Source organism: Pimephales promelas, chromosome 11 (assembly GCF_988280905.1).
Source record: "Pimephales promelas chromosome 11, fPimPro1.hap1.1, whole genome shotgun sequence".
In the NCBI taxonomy this organism is placed as follows: Eukaryota; Metazoa; Chordata; class Actinopteri; order Cypriniformes; family Leuciscidae; genus Pimephales; species Pimephales promelas.
Genome location: NC_142779.1, coordinates 17,749,230 through 17,767,319, shown reverse-complemented (window position 1 = coordinate 17,767,319; position 18,090 = coordinate 17,749,230). Strand labels below are relative to the sequence as shown.

The window sequence follows — 18,090 nt, the reverse complement described above, 5'->3', positions numbered from 1 at the left end:
AATTCCTCAAACTTTAACATTAAGCAAGGCTTAATAAGAATATAGAAATATAAAATCACCTGATTTATCCATGCACAACATTATTTTTTTAGATTAATGTGCACACTATATAGATAGATAGACAGACAGATAACAGCCGTGAGAAATAATTCTGCCTTAACTTGGTTTTGGACAATTTATATAGACAAACAGTATATACAAATGTGAGTTATTTGAATATGAACTTGTTTATGGAGCTGTTGTGTAAAATTATTATGGTCTGAATATATATGGTTTTTGGAACAGTGCCCCTCTGATTTTGTAAGTATGAAACAAAGTTTAAATTAAGCTAATGTACTATTTCTTCTTGATTATTTTTACGTCAGGTGGTAAGCTCCTGTGTGAATTGATAGTCACTTAAGGTTCTGTCCGTTAGAAAGCCCTCCAAAGTGAAGCTGACTGGGTATAGAATGTCTCGAAATCAGACAGTTCTGTCTTCTGAAAGGTTATCGTTTCCCCTGAAGAACTCAAGTAACTCGTCTCGCTGACAGAAACAGACATGGTTAGGAGGCACATCCCTTCCCGATTTACAAGCCCTGGGTTCTGTTCCAAAAAAAAAAGCAAAGATCATATTTGTCTTGCAGTTAAACACATATAGAGAATGTTGTTTTTAAAGTTTATTTTAAGAAAAGATGCTGTTAACCGTTTCATTGGGTTTCGTCTCTCCCAGAGAAAAGACCAGAGAGCTGTATTGATTTTATCTGAAGTCAGATCAATCTTCCTCTTCATTTCTTACTGAAACTGAAAGGGTTAATAGGTGTCTGAGTGTTTCTATGACAACACAGATGAGACTGATGAGCGCAACCATTTGGAAGAGACTCCAAAAATAACCACAAAACAAACCTAAAGGGATGGCAAGGGAGGAAGAGGAGGTCAATTATTGATAGACAAAATTCTGCCCAGAAACCACCCCAGTCTGATAACCTTACACCGACTGCAACTCAGCGGCTACTTTTAGACTAAAATAGATCTTGATGGCAATCTGCATCCAGCTTGGCATTTCCTTAATGCACAAAGGCGACAGATAGGCTATAAAGGTTTCTCTTAAAATGTTTGGCCCTGAACAGATGCTGCCTGCTTTCATTACCTGTAAAACACATTGCTAAATTATCCTTTGAATACACAATTAGATGCATATTCTTTATAAAATTACTTTTATCAGGTGTAAAAAAAAAAAAAAAGAATTTCATATAGATGCTAGATCATGTTTAAACATACAGAGGATAAGATGTTGCTTTGTTACTACAGTACGTACCCAACTCCATGGAGACCAGTTACTGGGGGAAGAATGATAAGAGTTCTCAAGTGGGCACCCTCCTTCTTTGACATTTCATTGATGAGCCCATGACGCCTCCAGAGGGCTCAACAGCAAATTATGGTGTCCCAGAATCACCCCATCCACTTACTTCCATGCCACTAAGTTACTTTTGTGCCTAGCTGGAGTCGTGCTTTTTCATCCATAGCCACTAATTCTTTCTGCAACCTCCGACAAGGCTTTGATGGAAAAGGCTGAAGCTCTGGCCTCTAATCTCCAGGTCTCTGAGGAGTCAGGTTGTCAATGCCATCAAAGCCTCTAGATCAAACCTCCACTAGGGTACACTTTGGTGTGCTAGTTAGCAGCATTAGCAGCTATTCTGCATAGCACAGGTGTTTGCATTCAAAGCCCTCCTCCACCCTATCCTCCCAGTGTAGAGTAAGGTCAACAATGTACACCTTCTTGAGTGACCAGAGCACCAAGTCAGGCCTTAAGGTGCAATCAGCATCAGCAATCTATAAAGGAAATGCCAGCTGTTTGCCGATGTCAACCAGCATCTCACAGTCACAGGCTAAGTAGAGCTGGCCTCGCTGTGGTGGTGGGGAGACACTTCTGGTTTCCTTGACCCACTCTTGACGAGAGCAATTGAGAGCAATTTTTCATTACTTGAGGTAAAAGGAAATTTGTATTTCGTTTACTTTCCAGGATGGAGGCGAGGCTCTTTTAAGAGCTTGGTGGAGAACTCGCCAATACTGTCCCTACAGGAGATCGCCTTTCGAGCTGTATGTGTTTGAAGGGGGCTGGCAATCAACAGAGGTCACATTCTGGGTCTTCGCCCAGCCACTGAAAATGATTGGCCGGTGTAGATGTCACATTTAGCTCTGATGGTAAAGCTCAACTGACATGACTTCCAACGCTCACAAATCCTTTCAGGTAAACTTCCTCTTCTCCACTCCTTTCCACTTTGTTCATTGTCCATGCTTGCCAAGGGAGACTGCCTTGGCCCACTGTTCAGCCTCATCTTGACAGTACTTCTTCCACCACCATCTTCTTTCACCCTGAGGCTTGTTATTGGGCACCAGGCAGCAAATTGGTCAGGCCCTGCCCTACATCAAAGTACCACGTGTGTGATTAGAGAGCAGACCGCATGCTTCCGAATCACTTCATGGTACTTTTATGTCATTCACCAATAGATCTGCACAGCGCAGTTCAAGTCAAACACACCTAATTACTTAATTTATGAATGCATCAGCCATTTGAACCAATCAAATGAATGAATGACTCATTGACTTAATCATTTAGACTTTTACTGCCACTTACTAGCAGTTTTAGTTTCTTATTTAGATTATTCTTATTTTATATAAAAAAAATATAAAAAAAAATCATATTTTGGGGATAGTTTGCCCAAAAATTAAAATTCTGTTTATTAACATGTACTCATCTCACGTTATTTCACACCTGCATGACTTTCTTTCTCTTGCTGAATATAAAAAAAGATATTTTGAAAGAATGTTAGTAACCTAACTGTTTTGGCCTGTAAATTTAGCTAAATACCAATTCAAAAATCATGGCCATTGTAGCCTAAAAGTTTGTGTAATAAATTCTATAATATAATATATAAAAATAGAAAACTATTTTCTATATAAAATGTGATCATAAAACCAGATACCAGATGAAATATAGCAAATTCAAATTAAATAAATTTGTATTTTTTAAAATTATTTTAACCATGCATTTAGGGTTTAAAGTAATAGCATATTTGCCATGATCCTTCATTAATATGTTTGTGCGAGCATTTGATCCATTTATTTTATGTGTTGGGATCCCTGCTAGTGGAGGTGTGTGTCTGTGAGTCCTTTCATTTGCGGTGTCAATTATCAACAGTCAAATGAAGAACAAATAGAGAGATGTTAGCAGTCAAAACCCATTATTCTAATTTACACCAATGAGAAAGAGGGATCCAAATTATAAGTATAAGTAATAAGTAATAAGTAATTTCTGTGTCTCTTAATTGTCAGTGACATTACTGTGATGATACAGCTTTAAGAATTAGAGTTGATGACCTCATACACATCATCAAACCTCAGTCCCTGGCTCCAGTTTACACTGAACATTTTTTTGTTCCTGTATTTAGGCTGGTATTTAATGTAAAATGGACAGGAAAGACTGAGGGGTCCAATGAGCGGATACAAAAGATGACAGGAAATGATGGTATAGATGGATAGAGACACTGATGGGGAACTGTTATTTCTAGCATGATGGCACGTGCTTGTGTTTTTAACCAGAACAATGGGCACATGGCAACAGCGGGTAACCATGGCGACTTTGGTAGTTGGATGGGATTATGATTTCGATAACAGTGCCAAAACTGTCAGGTTCATATCTTATGAAGTCCTTATTGGTATTTCAGACACACTGTGTTTTTCCATCGAAGCTCTGAAAGGACAAAGCTGATTTCCCAAATGTGTTTCTCACGCTCTCCCTTTCATCGTTTCTCCAGTAAGTGCTCTGAATGCCTTCCGGTACTTACAGAAATCTAATGACATCCCAGTTGACAGGAAATACACAAGCACTTCTCTCAGAGTAAAAAGCGAAGCCCAGTTTACAACAAATAATGCAGTTATCAGTGTTGAACAATGCCTCACAAATTGGACATGGTTATATAATCATATTAGGTACTAATACAGTGTATGTATATGTATATGTATATATATATATATATATATACACACCCTGTACACAGTATATGTGTGTGTGTGTGTGTGTATCTCTAAAACATTTTCAAAACTATGGTGAACAATTTAGAGCCTGTTCAGGGAGTGAAATAAGCTGCATATGTATTGACTTGCTTTTGAATGCAGATGCTTTCTAAAGGTCACTGTCATTAGGCGAGATGCCTGCTGTTTGGCTATGAATTTTTTAAAAGCCCATTGGAGAGCTGGTAGGAATGTTGAATATAAACCATCATTGCTAATATTTTTTGCAATTCATATTTTTTTCATTCAGAAAGAGTTAATAGGCTATGTATCAGAGGTTTAATTATCCATATCAATTCACAGCTACTGTATGAATGGATGGATTGATTTCATGAGTCTAAGTGTGTTTGGATATATGTTGTTATAGCTTACATTCTATATCCTTGCCATGTCCAATGGTTATTGTTCAAAAATATTGCAATAATTTTTCGGTAAAAAGCCTGATTAACTAATCAAAATCAAGTATTTCATAGAGCCGTATTAATAATAATACAAATGTTATCATAAACTATTTTTGATGTTTGCTCTTATTCATAACCAGCAGAAAACGTACACGGTATAATCATGTAATAAACGTAAATCTCTTGCTATGCCTTGTATTTACTCGTTTAACAAGACAAACTTTGACATAGCTATTCGATAGATCGAAATCGAGTTAGCTATTTCGACACAGTTAAATGTAGACACATTTTCTGTTAAGCTGCTTTGAATCGATGTATATTGTGAATAAATAACCTAATGTTGCCTACACAAATAAATTTGAATTGAATTTAAATCATATTTACCTATACTTACCGTTAGCTATAACGCATAATTTTGTTTTCGACAGCTGTTTTCTAATTCATCTTAAGCATTTTTTTTTTAAAACAGTTCATCAGCATCCTATGGGGCACGGCAGGAACTCAAACTTTTTTTTTATATGATTCCAGAATGTACCATTTGATGCGCGTCCCCATCTCCTCCCCCTGCTCACTGGAGCGGTCGAGCCCACCCCGTCTTAAGCGTGCGCCATGGTTCAGTCCAGACCAGAACATCATGGCGATAGATGGTAAGTAGGCCAATAGCGCTCTCCCGCTTTCTCAAACTCTCTTCTCTTTTAAAACCCCCCCGCGCTTCTGTGCGTGCCGGGGCTAAAATCGAATGTTTTCCCTCTGGTTGTGGCATTGAGTGTTTTTTTTTTTTTTTTTTTTGTGTTGGGACGCTAGTGTTAAAGTTTGTGTGTTGTATGAAGTGAAGTGATTGTGGTGCTGAAAGAACAGCTCCCGCACTGGCGACTCCCTGATCAACTCACATCGCTATTTGATGGTTTCTTTCACTATATAGTGCGAGAGAACCGGTACTCTTTCAATAGAAACCGAACCTCTTCTAAGTCACTGTTCAGTCTTTTAGCGTTATTTGACACACTCATACAGGTTGCTCGAAGAGTCGCGCAATGTCTATTTAGCAGAGATTTCCTTGCTGAATGTTTACGTCGCTCTCTAATCTTTGCACATAAGTAGAATTGTCTGTTTGCATAGGTATAAACTGTACCATGTTCATTTCGTAGCGTTCGGTTTCTTAATTGGCTTCTCATCGAGAAGAATTGAAAAAGCTTTTGCTGTCTTTTTGAATGTATAGCCTATATACAGTATATTGTATGTAGGCGGTGTGTGTAATGTCAGTTGGCTCAATTTTATAAAAATGTTCTTTTGTATTTAAAGACTGTTGCTCTCTGTGAAACTGGCCTTTTTTCCCTTTTTCTTTTTTGCACAAGCCAGTACCAACACACCCACACACACACATCCTCCACACCAGAAGAGATGGAATTATTTCTTATTGAATGCTTTCAGTTCATTTAAATTGTACTGGTTAAGAGAGAATAGTAATATTTTAACTTGATTTTAAAAATTCAGTTAATTTAACATGATTTAGATCTGCATGCACATTAACTTAGCTCTAAATGTTTAGAAGGAATGGAAATTGATTATTTTGTATGTTTTTAATGAGTATTTTTGCTGATAAAAGAACCATAAAATCACTGTCCAACTTTTGATGATGATCTGTCCAAGTTAACCTGGAAAAATTAAAATACTGAAAAATGGTGCATGAGTTTTATCATTGTCACATAGAAGTTGACGAACCGCAAATTCTGACATTCGACAGGGACTGAACTACACTTTTGTCTTCATTATTATGACGTGCACAATGTCATATCTCGACCTTACCAATTGTTGCTAAACAATAGCTTAAGCTAACAGCACTGAATCCAGGGTCCATGCCTTTTGCCAGAAATCAGGAAATCTGTAAGAAAGTGTAAAGGGGAATCTATTTTACAAGTAGTCTTCTTAGATTCTGTGTAAATGTTAATATTGCATAAAAATGCATGGTTTGTGTCATGTAGAGATCCCATAAACACGGTGAAGCTTACAAGGGCTAGTTATTCTGCATTGTGTTGCAGGTCAGTTAACCATATTGACACATTTACATCCAAACAAACCGATTCTGCCTCAGGACAATCAGATACTTTATCACCTCTCCTCTCTCATCTGTTGGCACAGTCAGTCCATATCAAATATTTACAGCACTTCACTGCTGTTCTGCAGAGAATAAAACCCCAAATCATGTTGGCATAACAAAAGAGCTGCACATCAAGCAGGATGTACGTTGCTGATAAGGAAGAATAGGATGAAAAAAAGGGGCTGTTGAGTATTTGTTTAACTGTTGTCACTTCAGTGAAGTGTGTTCCCTCTGAAAGAGCTGCAGCTTTTGTTCTTTACTCTTTGGTTCCCCATGAATCTCTTTTTTTTACTCTTTTTAATGGCAAACATCTGCTGTGTTGTGAGGTTGTATTTGCAGCGTAAGTGTTTGGTGAGTTGTTTACTTTCCTAGATAAATGCTATAAGGAAGAGAACTTGATTGCCGACGTAATGGATTTTGAAAGCATGCTGCATTAATTTCACATATCACTTGCGGCCTTTTGTTTCACATTCAGGACGAATTTGCCATGTACTGGGAAGTTATTAAACCATACCCAAAAGAAGGCACTTTATCATCTACTCTGACAGGTGAATTTCAAACTCTGATGGATCTCTGTAATAGACGACCTTTAAAACCCTCATATGATGCATGCAAGATTGCTTTGTTTTTGAAGTTGTTTTTTATTTAATCTGAAGGTGGTTCATCAGTTCATCGTCTCATCAGTTATTTGGCTCACCATTAGAGTGTTGCCTCGTTTTACCTGTACATGAGGAAAGTAGCTTGTCAAAACATGACAACACGTTTTATAAGAGATGTTATTTCAGAGCGCTGGAGGCAACTTACTCTCAGCTCCTTAAAGCTCCATTGCTAATCACATTAAATAGCTGCCATTTCCTGTTGACACCAGAGGGACTGTCAACAAAAAAGTATTCGATATAATTATTAAAATATGTGCATTTTTAGATCTGCTACAGTATCTGGTTTCTACTTCTCTGCAGAGGTATTTTTTGGTTTTCTTTACCTATTTATAATGTTTGGTTGAATTTAATTGTATAGTGTCAGTGACTCTCAGCTGATCCACGTCTACCTATTGGAATACAACGCCTATCACTGTATACATATCCTTCAGTATTATCAGCAGCTATCGCCTTTCTCAGGAGTGAATTGCCCTCCTCCATCCCCAGCTCCTCTCGTCAGTCTGAGTGTACTTTGAATCAGAATATATTTTGCCTATGGGGGTTATTATTGCTGCTCTCCCTGCTCTTATACACGCAGGCTGCATGGATGCGTGGGAGTTCTTGCCCAGAACAGAACATTAGCTCTATGCTAATTGTCAATCGAATTTGATGATAGTGGTCCTGACAGAACTCTGGTTTAGAACTGGTTAACAGCCATGTAGAATCAATATAGATGTTCTGTGTATTCTGTTTTCCTTTTAGTTCCTTTGACATTTTGATAATAACTGCCTTTGTGTTCCACGTTCCGAATTAGTCATAAGAGTTTCGAGTGACATGATGGTAAATGACAAATGTTTCATTTTGATGCAAAGGGATCTGTGGAAGACGTGACTCGATTTGATTAATCAAATTTAGATATCCGAGTTTTCTTTTTTTCTTTTGTAATATACACTACCATTCAAAATATGTTTGAAAATAAGTCTCTAATGCTTACTAAGGCTGTATTTATTTAATATTTTGTGGAAGCAGTGATACATTATAATAACTAGTTATAAAATAACACTTATTTGAAATATGTTTTTTGTAACATAAATGTTTTTATTGTCACTTTGACCAAATTAATTTAATGCATCCTTTTTATTTTTTTGTTAATTTTTTTTTAAAATAATATATACAAAATGATAATTTAACTTAATAACCAAAAGTCATTTTTAATGTAAAAATAATTTTTTTGAAAGTTGCATTTAAAATCAACTTGGCTCAAAAATCTGAGGGGGCGCTTTTGAATAGACCTTATTCCAAACAGACTGTATCTAATATCTTTACAGTAATTTCTCTCTTCGGTTCTTTCCTGCTGCCCATGAGATGTTGGTGTCTCTGCTTGGCCAACTGTGGTTTACTTTATCCCAAAGAGAATCTTATACACTGGATTTAGCAGTACACATTATGATTTGCATTTTTTGTTTCTCGCCAATTTTCACATTTTTCAAGAGTAAAACTGACAAGACTTGCCTGTACTTAGCCTGTAGACATACATTTACATACAAACCCACACGCTGGTCTTTAGGGGCGTCTCTGTGCATGAAATCCACTGCATCAACTGCAGCACGGCCCTCAAGAGTCTGACTTCTGCTGAGTCTGTTTTCATGACTCAGATCAGTGCAGACTGGCCATGAACCCGATCCAATGCAAAGTCTGCAGAGTGTGGTGTTGGTGAAGTCCCAGCAGAGTCCAGTCGCCAAAACACACCCACAGAACCCCATGCCTTCTCCCAAAGGCAGTGTAGGACTCCAGATAGCGCAGGTGTAGGGCCGTAATTGCTCTACTGGGTGCTGATTAAGAGAGCTCTTTATATTTTATAAAGCAGAAATTTAGATGAGTTTCACCTTTTTCCTCTCTTTTGATGTTTCCAGATTAGGAAGATGTAATTGCATCTCACAGATTACGACATGTAATTGTCTAATCAATAAATAATCCGTGAGATCAAGTAGAGTTTAATAAGTGTTATTTAAACTAGCTGAGCTTAACGTCTGATTTACAACTCTTCACAGGACTGTAGGTAAGCCTGAAGGAGTTTGTGAGAAGGAGGCATATCCCAGCAATCACAATCTTCTCTCTAATCGGTTAGGCACTTGAGATCTAGTGCAGATTTAAGACTTGTTTGCAAATGCCCATTAGCTTTTATGTGTCTTGACATAAATTGCTTCTCTCTCTCTCTTGAGGGAGAGAGAGAGTGTGTGCGAGTAAGAAAGGAAAGGAGAGACATGTAGACTGTAGTGAATAGGATCTACCTTAGAGGACCAAACTGTTAATTGCGGCGTTGTGTGTCAGACTGGTAATGTGTGTGCTGGAGAGAGAGAATGAGTGAGACTCTCTAGGGCAAAGTTGTCTCTTCTCTGTCTGGTTATCAGTCTGGGTCACTGTTAGTCAAGACAGCTACATGTAACCGATGCTGGAACCTTCAACACGACCACAGAACAGAAAGAGAAAAGTCTTGCGAAGAAAGATGGTTTTGAAATTCAGACCAACATTGCTTTTATTGTTTTAAAAGAGTTAACAACTAATTTGTTTTATTACTATTTATTTGTTTAACAAAATTTTGCCTGTAATTTTATTTTTGTACTTCCAATGAAAATGGTTCCAAATGATGCCAGATAGTGGCGTTTCTGAATGAATCAGTAAATATGAACAAATTGGTTGTCACAAACTGGTGGTGTAGACACACGAATAAGGCTAATTTAGTTCAGACAGACTCTTTTCTTGATAATTCACTAGATACACAACAAAGAAGGCAGGAGAAAGTGCACCACGTCTATTCACAAATGAGACCAAATGATGAAACATGAACAGAACAGAACTTACAGTAGGCTAAGTTCAAGTGATAATGAGGGAGATAATGAGTGCACAGCTGAACATAATGAGTAACCAAGACGACAAAAGACTAACTCAGGCAGAAGGTGGTAAGACACAAAAAGTCTAAACTAACAGAACTGTGGCATTGGTAGATTCATTGACTCATTTATAGAGGCATAATAGCTCATGAAGTCACTTAAAGGTGTTTTTGTTTCTGAATAGTTTTTGAACAAATTGGTTGTCAATGATTCAATAACTCACTTAGAAAGAAATTTACTTGTTTATTTATTAAATGAATTAATGTTTTTAACCCATCTATTGAGTAAGTGATTCAATTAATCACTCAAAAAGATAGTAAACTTTCAGCACCACCAGTGACTCTTTTGGTTGGCTCAACAATGCAACCTAAAGAGTCACTGAAACAACACTGACAAGCAAATTGATAAAACAGTGGAAAGTCCCAGTGCTACTGGACTGTATATAGCACTCCCGAACCAACATTGTGGATCAAAACACGTCACTTTGAATAAAAGCATCAGCTAAATGAGCAAATTCCTTAGCCGATGATATTGAGTAATTTATATGTCTTTAGAAAAACCATTTTGATTTAGATTAAGTTAAATTTGTAACCATGCCTGACAAAAGCACAGATGACCCTTGTGCATTTGGAGCAGTTTGTAATATCTTACTTTGAAAGCTATGATCTCTGTGGAGAGTGTGGTGTGCAAGGGTGATAAGTGATCCTATGAATCAGCTCTAATGATTCTTTAATGGAGTTGGCAGAGGTTTAAACTGTTGGACGATAGAGTTGGTTCATATTAAATGACGCTACCCAACCCCTTAGCACTTGTCATTCTAATGAGTGTGTTTTTTAGCTATTATTTTAGCAAGCAATTACTTTTGCCAAATTTGAAGATGATTAATGAGATAAAAATGGCCTAAAATGAGTTTTTAAACAAAGTTAAATTAGTTCCTAAAAATGATCTTCTGTCTTGAAACTGTTTGTCAGATATTATTCATTTCTAAAATCTTGATAGTAAAGGCATGTAACACTCTGTCTAACACACATGCAATACTATTTTGTGATTTCTTGTTAATTACATTTTCTTTCCCCTATTTCTTTTCTTATTATTAAATCATTCTGGTTGATAGTGATTTACAGTATTCTGTTCACTTCAGCAGTTGCTCCACTGTTAAATTATTCTAGAGTTACAGAATTTTAGTCAGAATTTACAATATTATGGCCTAAACAGGTCTTCCCCCAACTATACTTGCCGTCAGAACTCTCTCCTTTTGTTAAGTTTAAAATGTTTTATATTGAAAGTGGCAAAGAAATGCATTTTACTAAATCTAATAAGAATGCTGTTTTGTCTCTCATTATTTTCATTCATTATTCACAGAGCCAAAGGTAACTGAAAAACACCCATACACTCAACCATATCCTACTATATAGCACATCATAATGCAGACAATACCTCAGCCTGACCAATAATAATCCACAGCCACATTTAAAAGACCCAAAGAAAGAGAAAATAGAGCTTCAGTACTCAGTCGGCAAACCCACCATGGGATATTGGAAAATCACAGGTAATGCTGTTTCTCAGTGGCATTTTCATTACATCCATTCTGGGGAGCTGCTTTTCTGAAGCCAAAGCGGATTTTTGTGTAAATCTGTCAGTCTGTGGGGATGAGATGTTATTTCTTTAAAGAGAGTGAGAGATGTTGAAAATAGCAAATGAAATCTGGAGCTGTTAAGATCAGGCAGGATGGATTCCAGATTTAGATATGATGTAGATATAGTGGGAGGCGAAGGATATATTTGAATCTCTACCTTGGTCTTACTATAGTTGTGATCTGGCTGGGAGGTCAGTGTTAGTATTTATTGTACTCACATGTACTTAACTCTCCTCATGAGCTGATAATCTGCACCCATATGTGGTCCTTGTGAAGAGTTTAAAATGCATTATGATTAGTAGAGAATATTGAAGGAGTATTCTTCATTTTGTTTGATCTTTTTGAAAATAAGTTGTGTACATCGTAGAGCTATGAATTACTTTATTATTGTGTATGGTCCTTTCGATGGCTTTTTTTTTCTTGTTGCTTGAGATTTGAGATTTTTCTCTGAGGAGACAAATGTGTGACTGGTCTTTAGCAGCAAAGGAGATGCAAAGGTTGGCATGTCTCCAGGTACAAGGCAATTATTTCTCCCCCTCTCTCTTTCTTTTTTCCTCAGTCCAGGATTCGAACAAATGTAAAACTGGGACGGGCCTCTATAAATACAAAACAGTTGAAAGGGGGAGATGGATGAAAGCGAGAAAGAGGACAAAAGTACTTGGGGTTTGGCCCTGCAACCTCACCTTGGCTTAGTTTACTTACTTTATTTACAGACTTGGCATCAATCAAATTTCCCACAAAACTGAAATCAAACTGGCCTCCAGAGCAAAATCCTTGAAGATAAACCACAGGCCTCAGAACTTCTGACTTATCTGGTCCAGTTTGCAGATTAAGCTGACTATGAACCACCCAAATAAAACTGATATGTCCACATAAGTCTACAAACTCAAATCCAGCAGCTAGATCTTTGTATCTGAGCATGTGAGTTCAACCTAGGTTCAACTAGATTGGAATATGTATATTTAGTAGAGGCAGGGCTGTTAGCCCTTAATGTAATTGTAATCTGCTTTATACACTGCGGGTCTGAAAAAACTGGCTGTGTGACAAAAAACCTTGTCAGTAGCTCTTCAGTGTGACTGTGGAGAAATCTTTCTCTCTCTGCAGGCTAGTTCTGTTAAAGGTATTTGTCAGGATTCCATTAGCAAACAGCAACTGGAGGGTTATTTTCATCAGTCTTCTTCTTCTGCCATATAGAAATTAGGTAAAGTAGGTTGGTGGCCTCATGCTTCTACCCAAATGTCAAAATGTTGATAGTAAGTGGCAAAAACTTCCAATCAAAATCACCCGGTCCTTTTTTATGCTCTCATACGTATAAATGTCTATAACTCTAAAAAAATGATATATTTTCAGCAAATTGGTCACACATGAATGGGCTCACTCGAAAAAACATGGAAAAAAGCTTTGAAACTGCACCACTTGGTGGCGCTATAATAGAACAAAACAAGGACATAGCCATTAATTACAATATAATTTCATGATATTAAATGCTACACTTTACAAATGCATTGGTGTACCGTTACGAAACTTCGTACTGTATGTGTCTTGAAAATTTATTAAATCTTATTTTTAGTTATTGTATATATGATTTACCAGCAATTTTGCCTAAATCATCTTTAAATGTCTTTATTCGCTCATTGTTGCTATTATGCTGAAAAAAAAGACTGAAAAAAACAGGCTTCCAGCAGGCCGTCACACCAAAAGAATCGAAGAACGAAACCAAAGAAGATAAGCACCATAAATTATAAACACATTTATTATAATTAAGAGTTATCACCAAAAGTAGATAACAATAAATGAAACCACATTCATTAGTGAGGACCACTGGCCCAAACAAAACAAATAATAAAGTAGGCTATAATTAATCTATAGAAAACCAAGTAAAGCAATGAAATCAAAAGAGAGACCCAAGACCCAAAATAACAAACAAAAACCCCAATCTAACAAACATAAAATGTAACTAACCTAACACAAAAGAAAAGAAAACTACAATAACGCTTCCGAATCTACACTCTTCACAAAAAAATATAAGAAAATAATATTTCCCCAAACAAAGGAGCAGTTCTCTCCTACACAACCACCCTCTACATAAAACACACAACAAAAAGAAACATCACAAGATTTATGTTTGATCTAACGGCTGGCAGGAAGTCCGCGCCATTGTGACCGACCCGAAGCTGCAATAGTCTTCCACTGTCAAACGGAAGAGGAGTTTTTAAACAGGACCGCCAGCTGATCCACCAATTACCGTCGGCAGGCTATTATCCAATCAATGGTAACCTAAAACCCAAAGAAAACAAAACATACACAAACCTTATATAAATAAATACATAAGGACAAATACACATAACATAACAGTTGCAATTGGTCAGACACTCCCAGCCATGTTGGCATGTCTTATCATCTTTTTTGGGCTTATTGGCCCCGATAATTGCTGCGTACAGCTTTAAAAAAAATTGTTATCCATTTTACACACAGTTGTGTGGTAGATATTTACAGCATTTTGGGGGTTATGATTAGTATTAGTATTGCCCACGTTTGTAAAACTAAAAGCTTCACTTTATAATTATTGAAGCTGTCAGTCAGTTGAGTGCAAACTCATTGAGTGCGAAAACTGAAAAAAAAAAATAATCAATGAATCTGACTAAACTTCACAATGAATCTTTTTTACAAATCTTTTTAACATTGTGTCTCTGCTTTGTGTGTTATAATGAGAGCATTTGTGCACATGTATTTCTTATTAAACTTGCGCTTAAATATAAAACTCATTCAGCGTTTTGAACGATACTGGTAACTTTTACTCCAGTAAAGACCAGTAAGTTTTTCTCTTTTATTAAACAAAAATGTATGTTAGACATACTAATATAACCGTTAATCCTGCTATAAAAATATTACTTTGCATTGACCTGACCAGCCAGCCATGAAGCCTCTGCTTTTGTCATATAACAGTACAGTATGTGATTTTCCAGCGAGTAATCTGGATGCTTCCTAATTACAGTACTGCTATAATATCAGTGATCAAGCTTCATTACCATGGAAAGATCCACATTGTGAAATTTAGTCTTAGATGTAATTCCACCATGATAGACTCCACATCACAGATGTCTAGGGTTTCACTCGGGTTACAGCTTGACAGCATGCATTAAGAATGCATAAACTGACATCCTTGGCTGCATCCATCTCGCTCTCCCCCAGAATGACCTTTACTCACCACAAACAACCTCACCTCTGCAGGTCAACGGGGCATTACAATCTCCCACAAGCTAAAGCCCAAAGGTATTTGATTCACACCAATGCTCTGCCAGAATCAAAGCCAGCTCTAATCAGATTTAAAGCACAAATTGTGAAATGATCTTAAAGTGAAACACATGGCTTTTGCTTCACTTACTCTTATGTAAGCAATAAGGTACAAGAGGCTGTGCTGTAGTGTATCGTGAATAAGTAACAGTAGAAGGGCGCTGTTAGGCATGAAGTGGAGTATAATTTGTCCGTAAATAATTTATTGTAAATAATTTTATATGCTTTTTTATAAAAGCATATAATAAAATGGTTACCACGCAATACAAATATTAATGTGCAACTTTCATGAAGTAAAATCACTAAAAGCCTTCCTTCACTAGAAAAAAATAGTCCCTGACCATGAACAGCAACAACGTTCCAATGTGTAATATGCATTAGAGCTCAAATAATAACATAGGAACTGCAGTGTTGCACAGTGATAAATCGAACCGTTGGGTGAAGCGGCCTTGTTTTATCATGAATAAAGCACAGCTATTGACCAATCAGAATCAAGGATTGTAACTAACCATTTTATAATTTGACATTATTCGGACAATGGGCATTACTTTGACCCAGTCACCTCTGACCGATAACTTCTCCATTGGAACATTGGAACTTGCATTTTTTGTAAAGTTCTTTTATAATGATATTGTGAAAAATTCAGATAAACTTTTTAATGTTTAATTTTTTTTTTAATTTTTTAAGGTCACTAAACCCTTAAACTGAATGTGGTTTAATAGACTTAAAATGTCCCATTTGCAATTGAATACAGTTCTTGTCAGTGCAGTGTTTCTCATTCAGGACTCCCAAGTGTTCTCACAGTGTAGAACCATACAATCTGTCATTCAAAAGATTGGGGTCAGTACATTTTTTTAATGTTTTTATTTTTATTTTTATTTTTTTTATTAAATGTTTTTAAATATTTGTCATAATTTACTCAACCTCAGGTTGTCCCAAACCTGTATGAATTTCTTTCTGCTGCTGAACACACATACACACAAAAAAGATTTTAAAGATTGTCAGTTACCAAACAGTTGATGGACCCCATGTTTTTTTTTTTTCTCCATGCTATGGGAGTCAATGGTGTCCATCAACTGTGTGGCAACCCATAGTCTTCAAAATATCTTCTTTTGTGTTTTGCCTTTAAACTACTTATTCATTTGTGTTTGAAGTTGAACATTAATAATGTTGTAATTGTCATCATACAAGACAGAGTCCAAATATTTTACCCCTTAAACACGGCTTCATGTTTAAATGTAATGCTTAGCTCTGGAGTAGGGTATCACTTCATTCATTCCCAGGTTTGAATCTAACCACTCAACTGCCAACTGAAATCTTCTGCAGACCATCTTGGGTTAGTCTTACGCTGGACATAATGGAAACTCCTATTTGCTGATTTCTAATGCATGAGTGTGAGTTTCAGCATTTAAGACATTTCTGACCTAAACGGTCTCAGGAAACACCTGACTGCAGCTGCAAAGTGTAAACTGAGACATTCTGCTGAGGTGATGTATGAGATTGTGTGTCTGAGTTTTAGAGATTGTTTTGCACTGAGTTCAGATTCACATGCTGATGATCCCTGTTTGAAATCGTTACCTTTAAAAGGTGATTTGGCAGGACATATAATTAAAGATTACTGTATACTTTAGAATAAGTTAGATGTACATTGAGGTTGTTCGGGGAGAGTTGATGCCAAAATTTGATGTGCTACAGTTTTTATGTGAGCATATTGAATTGAATTGAGCGTCATTGACAAATATCTTGTCTTGTAAAATGTGCTGTCATTTCCGTTGCTCCTTATACACGGAGCACGGGTGATCGCGAATTGGAAAGTGAAAGTAAAAAGCGAGTGCATTCACAATCGATTTGAATAACCCACATATTGATAGCAGCTCATTGGTGCCCACAAATTATAATTACCCAATTATATAATTGCGAGAGAATGCAAAAATGTATTGAAAAGATATTTTTTTCTCGGAACTCGTATCATACTTTTTCTCATCATCATGTCCCTTTATGGACTCAGTAGAATGCATGATTTCCTTTCCGTACACAGTGTTCGGCTTCAGACACATTGTTATACATTCACTGAATTGGCTATTTAAATCAAATTGATTTTGACATTTCATATTTTTTTTCAAAATCTTACCGACTTAGTTGCTAATGAAAATCCCTGAAATAATCACATATGTTTTGACGTTTTAATATTTTGTCGGGTTTGGAATGTTGTATTATTTATATACTATTGTATCATAGTTTTAATCTTAATATTTTTAGTTTAAATTTTTTTTTTAAGTATGTGCTGATTCTTCATTTTAACAATAGCAGCACTGGTTCAAGGTGCCAAGTATCAACACAAAATAGTTCCCTTGTAGCCTATATGAAATCTTACATGGTTTCTTTGAAAACCATTTCCCATCTTTTGACTTGTCATTGTGATTAAGTCTTCAAGTCTCACGTGCACCAGTTATAAGTGTCTGTTTCTCTGTGTATTTGTCTGTTTAATGTCTTGTTGCATGTGTTTATTTTTTGTCATTAAATGTTGCTTTGTTTCTGCAGGTGGAGAGCGGAATTGTGGAGTACATGAGCTTATCTGCATTAGAAAAGGTATGCGGCCAGTTTAAACATAAAACCACTTGTCCTTTACTCCAGCTTTGACTCCAGACATGGCACATTTACGCTGGTCTGGAGGGATGTCTTCCTGTTTTCTTCTCAACGTGTTTGTAATGTCACACTATGTAAATGCATCTTTATTTGGTCTTTAGTGCTCTTTCCTTGTTGAATGTGTTGTTTTCAGCTTTCATACTCAAGTCTTTGACACCAATCTTATGGTTTTTGTTGCAAGTGTGTACATTTTCACCTAACTTTTCGTCCATCATTCTCTTGATTGTGGTATTTGAAAAAAAAGGAAGGAAGGTGTGAATTGTGAAATCAGTTTGAAGTGTAGGCTATGAAATTTCAGTGGATGATTTTGTTTTTTGGATGTTGCTGCTGTTCTTGAGGTCCTCTGGGGTTTGTCCAGCTGTCTTGTTTGTTATCGGCTGGCTGGCGTGTTTAGTGAGAGCTCATTCTCTGCAGATTTAACGTCATTAGTGAGGATCTG

General features: G+C 36.6%; 1 protein-coding gene across 3 annotated transcripts in view; it reads left to right on the top strand.

The window, feature by feature from the left end:
• Positions 1 to 4,944: 4,944 nt before the first annotated feature.
• The window catches only part of syt14a (synaptotagmin XIVa), a 42,710-nt gene continuing 29,564 nt past the window's right edge, over positions 4,945 to 18,090 (top strand). For all 3 annotated transcript variants that reach the window (XM_039672123.2, XM_039672122.2, XM_039672121.2), the window contains exons 1-2: positions 4,945 to 5,098; positions 17,547 to 17,594. In XM_039672123.2, the coding sequence (XP_039528057.2) occupies positions 4,981 to 5,098; positions 17,547 to 17,594 (166 nt within the window). In that variant the 5' untranslated portion in view covers positions 4,945 to 4,980. The remainder of the gene's footprint in view (positions 5,099 to 17,546; positions 17,595 to 18,090) is intronic.